Below are 16,957 nucleotides of genomic sequence, written 5' to 3'. Positions count from 1 at the left end.
GATAATATTGATGGGAAAATTTCACCTTGTTATCAACGCGACGATCCATGAATTGGTGAAATAATTTGCGTTTCCAAATTTGTTTGTTTCAGGAAATGTTTTTGTCATTGCTGCGATTCTCCTCGAACGAAATCTCCAAAGCGTTGCAAATTACTTGATTCTCTCCCTCGCCGTTGCCGATCTTCTGGTGGCCTGCCTGGTCATGCCTTTGGGTAAGTCGAGCCCCTTAACGTACCCACAATTCGCTTAAACCGAACTAAAAAATAACTAAACGGTATTAAAGTATAAAGTATAAAGTAAATAATCACATAAAATAACTTGATCCTCCCAAAGCACGTTCGATACCTTCGGATCACAGCGTGACGATTGATAGACAGAATATTCATACTAAAAAATTGAAGATTAAAATCGTCATACGATACGTGGTATAAATTTTTTCCCGTAATTCTATCATTGTGCGAATAATTCGCGTGCACAGTTTATAACAAGCAAAATTCGATTTTCAACAAACGAGACGGATGGATGCTGATATTTTTTACGATATAATACCGCATTTCATCCGCGCTGGTGGATTCAAACCCACAGATCACGGATTTCGCTGAAATCGGTTTAACACGCATTGTACTTGTATAATGCAGATATAATGTTTATATTATAATATGTACGGTGGATGATTATGTGTCGGCAAACGAACGGATTTAGAGACATGAATTCATTTTTCTCCCGTTTATTCCATTCGAAAATGTTGGCGATATTTCGACGGAGTTGTTTTAGTGCAGAATTGTTGACAGGAGCCGTGTACGAGGTTTCACACGAGTGGGCACTTGGCCCGGAACTATGCGACATGTGGACCAGCAGCGATGTTCTCTGCTGCACTGCCTCGATCTTGCATCTCGTCGCTATTGCCTTGGACAGGTTAGTGGACGCCATTATTTTGAAATCTGGCGTACAAGCCGCTTGCTTGCGAGTGCAATAAACGACACAAGTTAATCGGAAATCACGTGACTTGCATTTTGTTGTACACTGGAAGCTATGACATCATCCCAAAATAGACGTTAACTCTTTGAGTCATACGTTATGGTGCTGAGTCAAGTTTTATAATAAGATAGTATTCTGTGGTTTTTGGGGTCTCTGATTACGAACCTAAAATCAAATTGAAAAAATTCAAGCTGGTGGATCTGATACTGTGGACAAAAATTTTGAATTTGATAATATCCGGTCGAAAAACGCTATGCAGGGGTTTTCTGGGTCACCGATTAGATGCGTCGTACTGAATTTTCAAAACACACTCCAAAAACCTTTAGATAAACAGAGTTTTTCTTTGAATGTGATCGAATTTGAAATTTTATCGTCCGCCATATTGATCCACGTACTTGAATTTTCAAAATCCGATTTCAGATTCATCATCAGCAACCCCAAAAACTTACAGTTTCAAAATAAGTTCCAAAATTGTCTCGTTTCTTCCTCTTCTTCTTCTTCTTCTTCTTCTTCTTCTGCATCTTCAATCTTCTATGATCCATTATATGTTATAATTGCGAACCTATAATGTCGGTGTTTCGTCGTCGTTGAGCGGTTGCCAGAAAGGCCGATACTCGAGCCAACCAATAGCTATTACTCACGCGTTTCGAATACTTTCTTTTATTACTGCCTCAGGTATAAGCCACTTCACCTCTTTCTCACATTGTCCGTCACAAAGCAACTCGGCGCGCAATCGACGAATGGATTCGTAATATGACGGGTAACCCGCGGACGCTTCCAACCGCACTTCAATTACCGTCAATCAGCCCGATTCTCACCCTCGTCCTCGTCCTTGTCCTTATCCTCGTCGACGAACCCCGGCAACCGTTGCCATTATCTGTTTCCGACCAAACAGACCGCGGAGTGTCTGTCGAGGATTCCAACCTTATTGTCAGTGACGACGGTGCCACGCTCTTATTTACCTATCCACACAAATGGGAGAGTCATTTCTGTCAAGTCACGTCGTCGTGACCAATTCGAATGAGACGTCTCAGGCTTTCTTACTCCATTTTTAGGTAAAATGATTTTTTACAGCATGGACATTGAAAAGTTCACTTTTCGTGGCAGTTATCGTTCCGTAAAGTGACGCTTTATACGGCAGCGAACAAAGTTACGGAATAAAGTCTTTATTCCGCAGTTTTGATGCGCAGTTCGAAGTGCGCATCCCAAACTGCCGAATAAAGTAGCTTCGTCGAAGAGATCGCGACATAACCTCACTCTTCGTTTTGCTTTTCAATGCCCATACCGTAAAAAATATTATATGTGACATATCCGTAAACCGTTTTTTGGCTCGGATAACTTCAGTACTCGCTTCCGGCTCGCCTTCAGCTCGTCCTGAAATCTTTATCCTAGCCAAAAAAACAGGCGGTTTACGGGCATGCCACATAAATAGCTATTTTTCTCCCCCCAAGAAATAAGTTACCTTTATATGGACTTTGTTCGATGACCATTCGTACAACTTTCGATATTTTGTCTCGGTCTTGTGAGTTTAGAATTCTGTGAGACTCCTTCGTCTTTCCGGAAGCAATTCGCAGCCTATCGAATCGAAGCCAGTTACTCACCATCGACTGAAGTCTTTTTTCGTAGATTTTTAATTCGTAGTATCGTTTGCTCGGTCGTTTGGTTCACTGCACTTCTGACCTATTTTAATGGTACTTGTTGGACTACAAACGATGAGGTAATTAGTTGTACATAGCGAACTCGATAGCGCTGAATCAATCTTCGTTCTTTTTCGCCCGGATGAACCCCCAGAGTACCAGAAAATTAAAGTTTGCTTATCGAAGACTCAAAGCCTACTGTAGTTCTCTGGACAGAGAAGATCAATGAATCTTATGCAGCCTTGGGCTTAGATCTAAGCCCGTGGATTAACGTGAACATGCCACGTTCGGAAGAAAAAGAGAAAAGAAGAGTAAGGACAGAAAGTAGAAGGTTAAGAGGGAAAAGAAAATTGGAGAGGTCCTGCAGGACTACAACAATGGATTTAGAGAGTCAGGCGTGCCGGATAAACTGGCTCAGTTTTCTCTGGCGAATAAAAGCCTCGGATAGGGTGCAAGGTAACCAACAGCTTGAGGACTTTTTCAACCAATGGTTGAGTCGTAGAAGCGTTGAAACAAAAACGTGATAAATTGGATGAAGAAAAAAAGGATCATAAGCTGCACGTTTCGAAGCGATTAAATTTATTCACACTGTCACAAATTGATAATTTTTCTTTAAAAATCACCGAAGCAATTGTAACTTGATGTTTAAAACTCACCTAATTCACAGACTGACAACTGTTAGTTGAAAAAACATGTAGAGAACAAAATCTGGAGACAAAAAAATTGTAACATTTGGATGCAACTTTTCTTCAATGCCTTTTTCATCCGATAACGTGCACATTAATGTGCAAAAAGAAGCGTAGCTCACAAAAACAAGTCAGTCAAAGAAAATTCACATCATGTATAAAAATTGTAAAAAAATTATTGTCTACTAGTTCAAAAAAGAAACCCATTTTTTCCTCTCTAGATACAACTTTTTTCAAAATGTACGGTTTTCGAGTTATGGGAGATGAGATCTAAAACACCTGATCCTAAAAGGCAGGGGGGAGAGGAATCTGAAAAAATTAGGAAATCTAGACTAACTTGAGTACAAAGTAGGAAATCAATCTGCCACTAATTCGATGAGGGTCGGGGTCAAATCTTGTTCACGCTCATTTAGACTACCCCATATAGGGGAGGGTGAGGCAAAGTGGGTACCTTAAAATTGTATTGGGTATGAAAACTAAACATTTCATTCTGATTTCGTGCATTATTTTCTTAAGGGGCCTACTTTGTCCCACATTCTCACATTTGCAGCGGGAAACTGCTTTGCAAATGGACAAATACGCACACCTATAATATAAGTATACGTATGGAATACTTGAAGCAACGTGAAATGGAACAGCTTGCCACGTGTGCAGCGATTGTTGACAATGAAGCGAACTCTGAAACTATTCTCAGAGCGTACCTAATGCACCGCATACATCCCCACGTCTAGGTTTACGTGTATCTTGACGTACAAACATATGCACACGTGCATGATCGATAATTATGCACTTTAGAATTTCACTTTAGCTCGTGGCATGCATGCAGCGCATTGCGCAATACAACTCACATACAATGCAATATCATGCACGCCGATCCCGATATTCATGCATTCCACTAAGTTGCGCCATGCACCGTATATCGGTATGTTTTAGCCCGACACACACCGCAAGTTCGTGATTGTTATTCGTGCGCACCTACAACCATCGCTGAAGATGGCAAAGTTCGGTTTTTTCACGCCAGAATTATTCGTCTAAAATTTCACTTGGCAGAATTAAACGCCGTTTTTCTTTCTTACGTAGCTTGTTAGTATTAGTAATATTACCTAGTACTATTCTAAACATGGATTGTTACACTCTGGAATCCAGTGGCTCTCGATTCCACTCTACCGAACAAGTCTTTTTCTATCTGATAACCAATTTTTGAGCACCCGAAATTTCTTCATATTTTTTATTCAACTGGTTAAATATGTATAAGTATTAAGTGTTATTTTTTAAACTGACGATTTTTAGAATTCTCAGCACATTCTCAAAAACTGTATTATATTTTCCAAATATTTCAAGAGCGGGTTCATGATGGGCCGATTTTTTCCCTTTTTTTTTAACATTATGAATTTTTTTTTTTTTGGACAGCTAAAATATCGTTTGAGTGATCTGAAAATTTCCCAAAAATTCTCAAAATTTCTAGACCATTTCTAGACCGCTTCTATTACGGAGTTGATAGAAACAGTTGAACCTGATGAAAAGAAAAAAAAATCGGCTAGAAATATTTTAAATGAGAAATATAAGTTTTGAGAATTTTTCAGGAATTTTTGGGTCGTTCATAAAATGTTTTAATTTTGAAAATAAAATTGCCCCATCATGGGCCGGCCTTGAAATGTTTGAAATAGAGAATAAGGTCTCTGAAAATTTTTAAAGAATCTAAAAATACTTTAAATATCATAAATATCACTTTAAATATTATAAATAATTGAGCAGTTGAATAAAAAGTTTGAAGAAAATTGAAGTACTGTTTCAAGTTGCGACAATTGCAGAAAAAATTTTAAACGATATCAACCATTCAGACGTTGATCGAGTTCGCATAGAATTTTTCGTCCATACACTTATGAACCGTTTGCGAAGAATTGAAAGAAACGTTGTTTTTTTTTCATTCGTGAAACGAAGAAGGATTCTTCAACGGTTACACACGTTGATCTAAGTAATTATCCATGAATATATAACTGCAGTCCAATGATGGTTATTCATACGGGCGTTAAAGCGACAAAGTCGTAATTTAGGCTGAAATTGTTTTGTTTTTCGAATCCGACGACGTGAAAGCATCCGGTTGATTACAAGACTAGGGAGGCAGAGAGGCTTATCAATATAGGCTGTAAATTTGTACGGGTAATTAGACTGGCTCACGACAGAGCAACACTCGCTCCCTGATCCTCCCCGATACGCATCCCCTTCCCTTTTTCCCTTACCAGGTAGTTAATTTTAACGGTAAAAATACTTTACACCGTGAAGCCTTTTCCGAGTTCCCTTAAACGAGTCGCAAAACGACCTGAGAAAACAATACCCGAAGCACGCGATCCGCCCTGCTGCTGCAGAAGGGATTTAGCAAAAAGCCGCGTTAAGATCGCCTCGTAATAAACTCCTTCCTGGGTTTATAAATTTTAATTAACTACCGGCTCTCTCCTTCTCTCCCCTCTCGTAGCTGTGGATGAACTTTTTACCAGCCCAAGAAACTGTCGGATGTTATTTATTGAGTTCTTAGGAGGTTTTTTTTCTTGTGACAATCATCTTATAATTATTTTGAAATACATTTTTTTTTTTTATGAAAATAAGTTTGAAATTTATACGACAGACCGTTTTTAACAACTTTGAATCGATTTATCCGCTGTTCTCGAATCTTATTCTATATACACGATTAAAAGTCATCGACGTCTAAAAAATAATTGACTTTCAAGTTCATCTGCATAGCTGCAGTTTGGACTTTTCTTCAATGATTCTTCCTATATCTACAGATGTGACTTGTGAGAAAAAAAAAACAAAAAAAATTGATTTTTAAATACAAAGCGATGCAAAGTAAGAACATCGGCTCGGGTCTTCAAGAGGTTTGAATATCGTGCATGACTTGAAGAAATAAAAGGGCAAAGAAAGGGTGCACAAAAATGCGGAAGACCTCGAGTACAATGCAAAAGTATATATTCAGGATGTAGAACGCAGCCCGTAAACTGCAGCAGGCGGAAGTCTGCTGGCATTTGAATATACGAAGTTATGGTTTTGACAGGCGTATAAAGTGCTTTCATATGTAGGAAGCGGTATAACGTTGCCTCGAGAAGCTTATAAGCTCACGGCGTGCCCATACAGAGCAATTCGACGTATCCTACGTATAATAATTCTGGAGATGAATGTATAAGTTCGGGGGAATGGAACGAGCCTCGGTCCTTCTTCCAGGAAATCTTCAGGACACGCGGTATGAGGAATGAAATAGAAACACAAGATCCGGTCTGTCATTCATGGCGCGGGAAACATCGAAGCACGCGAATGCTGGTCGGACTTTAATATTCGAGGAGATTGCGCCGGATGTGAGAATAACATTGAGCGGATCCCGATGCGTACAGGGAAAATAATGCACTTTCACAGACCTCCGACTCCTGCGATTTTTCCACCTTTCCACCGGATAGCGAAACGTGTGGTTTGAAATTTCTCAGGCATTCGAGTTTCAACAACCTTCAATGGTGGATCAAAGTTAGCGGTGGTTGAAATTCGTGAATTAAGCCTTTCGAGACACAATTTATGCAAGAACAGTGAGGTTTCTAAATCGTTTAAGTGAAGTTAATACCTACGTAGTAAAATTGAACCTTCAACGACATCGTCTTAAAACTCTGAGTCACGTATCATTTGCTCGGTTAACTTTTATAACGAGATAATCTTTCATGGTTTTTAGGATCACTGATCACGAATTTCAAGTCAGATTTTGAAAATTCAAGATAGTGGATCCAATGTGGTGGGCGAAAATTTCAAATTTGATCGTATTATATCCGGTAGAAAAACTCTATGCAGGGATTTTCCGAGTCGCCATGTTGGATACGCCGAACTGAAAATTTGATTCCAGACTCGTAATCAGCGATCCCAAAAATCTGTGGAAAGAGTTTTTTCCCTGGATTCGATCGAATTTGAAATTTCTGTCCGCCATATTTGATCCGCCATGTTGAATTTTTTAAGTCCAGTTTCAGATTCGTAATCGGTGACTCTAAGAACTTATACTTCATGTAAGACATGCACATGAGTAGAGGGGTAACCTTCTCAGAAATGAATTGTTCCTTCAATTTTGAGAATTTAGTTTTTTTCAAACCATTTGTTTCTAACGATAATAATTCACATTATATCGCAATAATTACTCTCGAGTATTGAAAACCTGTTAGTATGCTATCAGAACTAACAAAAAACCGCAAAGAAATATGTTTCAAGGTTTTCTAATTTAAAAAAAATGACTTCAAAATAGGTGATAAGGAACTGGACGAGGAAATTGCTGGATTAAAAAGTTGAAGGTTTTTTTTTCTAGAATGTCTTGAGTCAGTTGAAAATAAGCTTCGTATTTTTGTGATGACAGGAAAATATAAACTTACGCGACGTATTTTCATCGTGAATTTTCGATTCGGAGATACGATGTGAAAAATGTTGAATGAAACTGATGAAAAAATCGATCAGAGCTTCCGAAGTAGCGAACATCAGCAAGCCGTGTTACACCGCAGAAGCAATTTCATATTTCCAATTCTTCTCTTCCCAGCTGACGATAAGAGAAATTTCTACTATAGTTGAATTCTCGCTTGGATAAAATCCAATAACTCTTCAACTTGGATTCCGGATCCATGCATGTATGCATGCATACATGTCGCACACATGCAACCATGCAACCCTGCACGCATAGTGAAAAGATCAGTGAACCGGATGTCTAGGAGATGTTTTCCATTCCCCCATTTCTTAGACGCTAGACGCGACGATTTTATCGATACTGTAGCGACTGCAAACAGCTTCAGGTTATACAGTTTTTATTCGGTCGTTTCTCTGTACGTGGAAAAGTATGAATGAATCTCATCCGTGACGTGAATATTTTATGCGTTAATGGAGGAACTTGATAAAAAAAAAAAGATCCTCAACCTGATTCATTTCGAGAGTTATAAACATTCGAATCATTTCATATAATTCTACCTTCGGAACAGATTTTAATTTTTCACTTTTTTTCAGTACTCTAAAATTTTCGAATTAGGAAATCTCAAATAATTTCAACTGTATAACAAACCGCTGAACTTTTTGCTTTTCGAAAGGTTGAACGCCGATTTTCGTCAATGCAAAAGAGAAACTATGAAGAATTTGATAAAAATGTGAAACCCTTTAAGAACTTAAGATTGATTATCTGTAACCCAAAAGTGATCTGGTGAGAAAAAAATGACAGAATTAGAATTTAGATACGATTCGATAAAAATTTTCAACAAAATTAAAAACGAAGAGGTCAAAACTGATCAATTTGGCAAACAACTTCCCTTATACAGCTCGTAGATAATGACTATTAAAAATATAAATTCTCCGCAGACATTTCAATATTCCAATCAAAAAATCAGCGCGCACAGGAAGACGAATATGTGATTTGAAAAATTGCACAATGCGTAAAGAATCCGGCAATCAGCATGGCTGCAGCGATTCTTTAATTAGGTTGATTTCGGGGATGCGGTTTCGCGAACGCGGTAAAATCCCGGGGAAATTTACCACCCCGGAGAAATTATACACGTCGAGATTTATACAACGGGCTAACACGGAGATCTCGCTGAATTAATTGCACCCACGGATCGCGTACACATATCGTTTCGCGATAAAACTACCCTGCATGTATATTATATGCGATGCACGCTGCTCGACTGAGTTCGTTTCCTATTTCCAAGCGCCTATGCATCCACGGTTGCACGAAATCGCGGTGTAATAGAAGCACGGCGATGAGGAATACGGGGAAAACGATCCGGTCGAGTGAAAATTAATTCCTTTTTCATCTTCACCAACCCCTTCCGTCCCTCTTTCCACTCGTTTATCTGCCTGGTATCGTAAAGTGCAATTTGGGACGGGAGACTCGTCAATACAACCGAGAAATGCAACATTTCCGGATAGATTTCCGATTCTACTTGGTTCAGCGCGATCCTACGCGTTGGATTTATCCTAGCGAAGAAAGAGAGATAAATAAATAATTCAAAAATCCGCGTGGACTGAAATATTTGTTTCTTTAACTTCGAAAGCTCGCTTCGTCACTTACTCATTCGTTTTTTGTCTCATTTTTATGCATCCCGTTTCTTCTTATAAATTTAAACTAGTAAAAAAAATCAGAATCTTAGAAATTCTAGATTATTAGTGTGACTGATGATCAGTTGGATTTATATAGTATCTATATCTTGAAATATTTCGACATCCAAGGTTCGTTGGTCCGTAAATTTTTATCAATATTCAGAGTATGAAGTGAATTTTTTAACCGCGTTGAAAATAAAAGTTCCTCCAACGGTGAGCTATTCACTTGGATTCAAATTTCAGCACGTCTATAACGTTTGCGTAAGGTAAGGTTAGTATCGCGACGAGTAAATCGCGACAGCGAATTACAGCTTTAACAGGCCGTTGCACTCTGCGACTCGAAGATCTACGTACCGCGTTAATTTTCCTATTCCATTTCACTTACCCCTGAGCTAAGATAAGACGCTCTCTCGAAACTTCGGATTGAGCGCTTTCTAACACGCATGCAATGTGCCTGCCGAGAACCACGCGAACTGATAAATTACCTGCATATTCGGCGCGACACTGAGTCTGCATTTCGTTACCGACGCTCCAACGCCATGATCGCATTACGGAAGCGCAGCACTTAATTTTAAGAACTTTCAAGTATGTGCAGAAGGTAGAGAAAAATTATTGATAGTCAGATGATGAGTAAAGTCACGATCATTGCAGCGATCCGATGAGGCAATCTTCAAAAACATAAATTTTTCTGTAGAACTGATTCCAAGATTTCAAAAATTTCATAAAATTTGTTATGATTTAAAAAATTTTAAATGGTTTTAAAGGATACCAAAAAGATTTCAAAGATTTCATAGAATGTCTAATGATTTTAAAGATTTTAAATGGTTTCAAAAGATTTCAAATAATTTCAAAGGGTTTCAAATGATTTCAAGGGATCCCAAAAAGATTTCAAGAATTTCGAACGGTATCAAAAACTTCTAATGATTCCAAGGATTTAAAAGGATTTCAAATGATTTCAAGAACTTTACAATATTTTGAATGAAATCTCAACGGTTACCAAAGACTCACGCCGAAGTCTCGACCAAATTTCACAAGTTTTTAATCACTTGACGTATATCGTAATATCAATAGTCTAACACCGTCTATAGTATGTTGAAAAAATTCAGTTTTTAATGACTTTGTCAAACGGTTGCCGTTCACCACGTTACACAATTAAGTGAACAATGAATGTCTTTCGGAAAATGTCACTGTCTTCTTCGGAACAAAGTTTTTCCCAGTAACTAAGAGGTTTAGCCAACTAAAACTTGTCTCAGATGTTACAACGAGTTTTCAAACTGCAGCGCATCAAGTTTGTTTCCAACTTATACCAATTAGACGATTCCACCATGATGTTCCCTTGCTATATGTATACCTATATCCTTGCCTTGAAACTGCAGCTGCAATGAGATGATGAAACGCCAGCTTGAATAGCTCTACCTACTGCAACTCGACACTTACTTGGCAAATTTAACCCATTGTTATTAATCACCTGAAGAATTTATCCTGCACTTTCTGGACCTCGCAATTCCCCACGGAGAGAAAATTTTTCATTATGGTTACCATTTTACAGTCGTTAACTGTTCTAATTTTTCACCATAATCGCAAAATAAACTTCCGAGTGTAAAATGCAAACGATTTTTACATCTGAAAGCAGATACTTTCGTTTATTTTCTATGTACACTACATTTTTTTGAACTATTGCTATGATATCTGCAGATTTAATGATCCTGCTAATCAGAAGATGTATTATATCGACAAATATAATCGCATTGAACAGTTCGTTTTATCTTTACTGAACCGAATTTGTAAATTTGCAACCTTTCGTACAGTAAATGTGTGGTAAATTCCGAATAATTTTTAGCAGTTGAATGAAAAAATGAGCCATCAGCTAAACGTGAAAAATGATCTTTACGAATGAAAGGAAGAATAAGACACGAGAATGAGACCCGTCGAAGACGGCTCTCAAGCCTCGGGGTAATTCGGGGCGTCGTCGTAACCGGAATTACAATGACGAGAGGGTTGAAGTGGGTTTGAAAAGTTTCACAACCGAGGGAGGCAACGCGTGAGAATATTCATAATTTCTCCGCGTTATTAAACGTGTGTATTCCTGCGTCACGAGAGATACCGAAACTCGCGGTATGGCTAACCGTGTATAATATCTCTGTAGAAAACGCCTGCGCTACCGGAGCAAAAGGTAGAAACTGTCCTCAAGAGAGCTATTCCGTGTTTCGTTGCATTGTTGGGAACGTAAAAAAAAACGAACAGGACCCGGGAGACAGTCGTGCGCAGAGGACGAGATGAGCACTCTCCAGATATCTTATAGGTAGTGGCTTCGAGTTACTTGATTGCGAGAAAGTTCAAATGTTTGAGAAAAAAAACGTGCGAGCCAAATTTGGGAGTGAGATTGAAGTTCCGAATTTAAAAAGTTCCGAAAGCGCCTAATTTCGAATTATTTGATGACAAGTTTCGGAACTTTGAGCATCAAATAAACTTTCAAAAATTCGGAATTTGGCGCCGTTGGAACGTTTTAAATTCGGAATTATAACCCCGATCCCTACTCCGCAATTTTTTCGAGTTAATCACCAACTCCTTGCTCAATGCCGTCGAAATTCGAAAAACAAAAGGAAACAGCAGGCCAGAAATAAGTCTCATTCAATACCGCTTGAATTATCCCTTCGCGGAATTTTGGACGTTATTATGGTAATTTACGGTAATTAATTTCGCGAAAATGCTAATTTTGGGTACCGTCTAAGGCTCAGAGAGCTTCTTGTAACGTGCATTCAAAATGCCACATTGCAGTTCACATTAGAGAGGGCCTAAAGAAGAAACTAATTTTCTTTTCTTTAGTTACCATGAAAATAGATAATTCTGGTAAAGTTTGAGCTCAATATTAATATTAAGAGTTCAAACTTTACCAAAAAAATTTTTTTTTTCATGATCTTGAACGATATTTTCACGATAACTACAGAAAGAAAAAAATTCGTTTTTTTTTTTTAGCCCACCCTAGTACGCATATTTTAATATCTACACATATGTATACAATATATTTTCACAATTTGTTTTCATTTACATGTAAATCTAAAATTTTCTTCAAGCACTGACCTAGAAAGTTTTTTTCGGTCCAATTAATATTGGATCAACAGCGAGCTACCGTTTTCTGCGGGATAAATTATGTACGGTCGAAAAACGAGAAAGGAAAATCCTGACGCGAACTTAACCCTTTCGTCTGAGAATTATCTCAGTATTCGTGATGGTTTGCATATACCGGGGGAAAAAACGAGATCTAACGGGCATCGGAGTTTCGCTTCTAAAAGCGTGTGTCGTAATTACGACGAGGGTGGGAATTTCCATAAGATAATGGAACCGGCGAAAGGCAAACTAAGATAGCTTATAGCCACCGGAAGTTCGGCAGCCTGGACAAAATTTTATAACTGTAAAACTCCGGCACGGGAAGCTTAAGTGGCGAAGTCCTAATACAATTGAATTTGCCGAGTTGAATTTTATACGACGAGTGATTCAAAATTTGCAACCTTCAATTCGCCTCATCGCTCGGCGTTCTTTCCAAAATTATATACGCCATCGTGATGAGGATTTGTCGTTATAATAAGTTCAGAGAAAAAGTATTTTTCAGAACTCGAATCCAATTATAATTTTATCTCGTTCAATTGAAATTCAAACCTCACTTCAAAATATTCGAACAATATTTTCAGTCGGTGAAAGAAGTTTTTTTCCCCCCTTTTTGCGATATAAAGATAGAAAATAGCGTTTGTAAATTTACTTCTGCTGGTGATTAGAAACCGATTTTCCAAATCTTGATCTTATAATACAATGATTTGCAAAGTTCCACTGCAGTTGAAAATTTCAACTGCAAAGAAAAAGCATCATCCAAACGATATTTGAGTAAGCAAATTATTCGATCTTTTTTACAAGCGTGAAAAGGATACACGTTGACAATTTTTCACCCCTATCACTTATTGAAAAAAATATGGCATGTAAAATTATTGTGATAAATTAAAAGCGACAATCTCATAAATAATAAAAAATAAGTTACAAGACAAGTTATATGTATGTGTAATCACCGCTAGTGATTTTTCAAGAGTTAAATTACGAACAAAGTCAGCTGCGTAATGAAGAAAAATTGGACAAGTCGTAAACTTTTGGTGCTGAATAGAAAAAAAGAAAAAAAAAATCAAGAAACAATTCAAATGATTAATGAAAAATTACACTTTGGAAAGTTTTTATTCCCTTTTAAGGGAATATTTTTTCAGTCGATGTATTTCAGCCAACCTTGTATCCATTGTATACTGTAAACTCGTTTCTTAAACGTAATTGTAGATTTTTTTTAACGTTCTCTCTCTATCTCTCTCTCTCTCTCTCTCCTCTTTTTTCCGACACTTTTCTTCGCCGCTTCCGTGATGGCGATACATCCCTAAATCGTTATTCCAACGTTGCAGGCCATAATTCCACGTCGAAACTTCGTCGTTTCGCCGTTTCGTGATCCCTATATAATTATTAAGGCAAAGAAATACGACGATGTTAGGTAGCACCTATGTGTCTAACATGTCCGTGGTATAAGTAAGAAAATACAACGTAAAGAAAAGCGAAGAAAACGAAAGAAAGAAAAAAGAAAACAACCTGACAGAGTTTACCGCCGCAAGTACCTTGTAAATCGCTATCAGTATTATTATCATGATGAGAAAAGGGATGCGGAAGAAGGAAGAGAGGAGAAAAAAAAACGAAAAAAAAAAAAAAAAACAACAACAACAACCGGGAAACGTAAAACTTAGGAACGGTGCAGCCGCGAGGCGAGCTCGTAGATCAAATCTAGTTTATCGCTATTCGCTTCTATAATGGCTGGAGAAAAGAGGGGGGAGGAAATAGGGGTTGGGGGAAGAGGAAAGGGAAAGTACCTTTGTGTCGGTTCGAGGCGAGGCGGACAACCCTTGCCTTCCCTTCCCTTCCCTTCCCTTCCCGTCCCTTCTCTTTCCTTCCCCGCAACGAGGGGCAAAATGTATCCGTGGAATACTGGAGTAAGGCTCGTTCATTTTGTGTCAAGTAGTAAAACCCGGCGTTCGTTCCGACTCGCTCGACACTAGCTGCAGATCACGCGTGTTACATGGGAAAACATATATACGAATCTTTGCACTTTGGTTACGGCCACTTGTACAAACTGTAATTCTTTTATCCCGTTCATTGGCGACGATTAGCGAATATGTTATATAAGGACTTCATTTGCGATTTCAATTATATTCATGTACAGGGTGGCCTGGAAATCCGGAAGAACCTGGAAATGTCAGGCTATTCAAAAAGGGTAATGGAAAAACTGGAATTGTCAGGGAATTTTTTATTTGGTCAGAGAAAACTGAGAGTATCAGTTTTCTATAATAGGAATTAGAAATTATTTTTTGAGATAACAGGTTTACTTTTTTTCGTCGAAAAAGTAAATTGGCTTAAGGGGGACGATCTAAAATGATTCCTATTTTTACGAGTTTATTTTTTTATTTTTTTTTTTTTTAAGAATATTAACACACTTGAACCAATTCGAGTTTGAGGAAGTTTATTATTTATAGTTTAAAGATATTTAAAAATTTTTTCATTCAGATTAATATCAAAATGGTGACACGAAGCACATAAAAGTGACGAACGGCCACATTTTTAATCCGGTGGCACAGATTCCTCGGTCAATTTTTGTTCAATCGACTTGACATTTTGCCATAATCTTTACTATTTGTTTAGAGATTCGACCTCGTGACTATATTTTTTAATTTTAATCGTAAAATTTTTTTGTACACATTTTTTCAACAAAGTTTCGGTCGAAAAATGAAGTTTTGTGTTTATAATGGTCTATATTTGAGTTTTTTTTTCTCCAAGATTTGGGCTGAAAGCTCAAACCCGAAAAGACGTTTTGTGTTTTCTTCCGAGTGTATGCATTTTCTTAAAAAAAAAAAAAAACAACCTAAAAATAGGCATGATTTTAGACTGTCCATGCTGCCCCCCTCTCCCCCCCCCCTATAACGAATTCTTGAACATTAAATTTATCTTCGATTCGAATTGAATTTATAAACTAATAAATGATTTAGGTTTAAGTTACTTAATAGAACTCGGAAAATGTCACGGAAAACTAGGTTTTAGGCCTTGGGAAACCTGAAAAAAAAATTTCCCAAAAATTTGTGGCCACCCTGCATATAACATACAGCTACACAAATAAACGTAAACAAACAAATAATCTTACATGAATCTATGGTACATTCAGGGCGTTTTCATTTTCATTAAAATTTATGATATAGCTTATATACCACGAATAAGACTAATTGATTTTTTTCCCGAAGCATGTAACGTAAATTTACGAGGGTGAGAAAAAATCTAATTAATTTTATAATTAACACATTTTATGTGGTAGTGGATGAATTTTTTTGTTTTTTATAGTATAGCCTCAATTTCTTTATTTTACTTTAATTATCTTTTTTGCACATAAAATTTACACGTGATTATTCAGTGTTTTGAAACATTATCGCTAGAACGATATTTTGGAATAAATTGGATTTTTAGAAATAATCTTCACTCGGTTGTATATATTTCTCTCTCTCTCTCTATTATTTTTTAGTTTCACTTTTATTTTATTTTCGACCAGTTGAATACGCAGCGTGTAAATCGTTTCAACAGAAATATGCAGTGATTTTAACAGTAGTCAGAGGTATAAAGTGCTGCAGGTAATTAAATATTTAAGTGTGTGTTTAAACGTTCGAACTGCAATCACTTAGTACGCATCTTTGGTAGGCATAAATATTTATGCGATGGTAGATAAATGACCTTTCCAAAGGTAATTCATTTATAGAAAAATTTAACATTTATACGAATGAAAGATCACGTGATTCATTTGTGACAAAAACGAATTTTTCAACTCGTAATATCTTGTATCATTCGTATGAAAAACAGATGCTTCTTCATCAAGTCATTCGGTTGATTCCTATTTGAATATATCTTTTCGAAAGCTTAATCGGCATTTTATGTCAAATTGGATCATTATCACGATCCTATTACAGTGTACTCGTTTGCCAAACCAAGGACGATTAGACAGGTCCGCCGATCTTTGCTTGATCAGAATTCGACCCAAGGGTTAGAGCCATTACCGGATCTGTTTAATGTGCCGAGCACCACTTAAGGATGTTCATGAGGTACAGTCCACTCGAAAAGGCGTTTGAGAGATGGGGATGGGGTGAAATGTAATTTGTGTGATATTGCGGAATTTCTGTTTTAATTGAACTTCATGGGAACCTGATTAATAGTGTCTCCACAAATTTAAGCCGATGAGGTGTTAAGTCGATGGTGAATGCGAATTCAATACAAGACTAGTTAATTACAATGACTGAGATTTAGTTTTGAAAAAAATACCAAAATCATTGACGATCATTGTGGTAGGACATTTTTTTACATAAAAAAATGTACAATCAGAATTTATGAAATCCGAATTTAAAGACATTAAACAGGGAAAAAACTTGTTTTGGCATTCAATAATATGCACTGACAACTTTTATGAATTTCGCAAGGTGACGAAAATAAATGGACAGAAATACCCTCATCCTA

General features: G+C 37.3%; 1 protein-coding gene across 2 annotated transcripts in view; it reads left to right on the top strand.

Annotated features, from left to right (window-relative positions):
* LOC124404427 (5-hydroxytryptamine receptor-like) overlaps positions 1 to 16,957 on the top strand; it is a 151,786-nt gene that overhangs the window by 126,172 nt on the left and 8,657 nt on the right. The window contains exons 4-5 of one of the 2 annotated variants that reach the window (XM_046878533.1): positions 93 to 212; positions 795 to 915. In XM_046878533.1, coding sequence (XP_046734489.1) covers positions 93 to 212; positions 795 to 915 — 241 coding nt within the window. Of the gene's footprint in view, positions 1 to 92; positions 213 to 791; positions 916 to 16,957 lie in introns of both variants that reach the window. The other variant, XM_046878532.1, reaches the window with a different exon arrangement.

This window comes from Diprion similis, chromosome 3 (assembly GCF_021155765.1).
Source record: "Diprion similis isolate iyDipSimi1 chromosome 3, iyDipSimi1.1, whole genome shotgun sequence".
Classification (NCBI taxonomy): domain Eukaryota; kingdom Metazoa; phylum Arthropoda; class Insecta; order Hymenoptera; family Diprionidae; genus Diprion; species Diprion similis.
The sequence above is the reverse complement of the archived record's forward strand: the minus strand, read 5'-3'. Positions and strand labels throughout refer to the sequence as shown.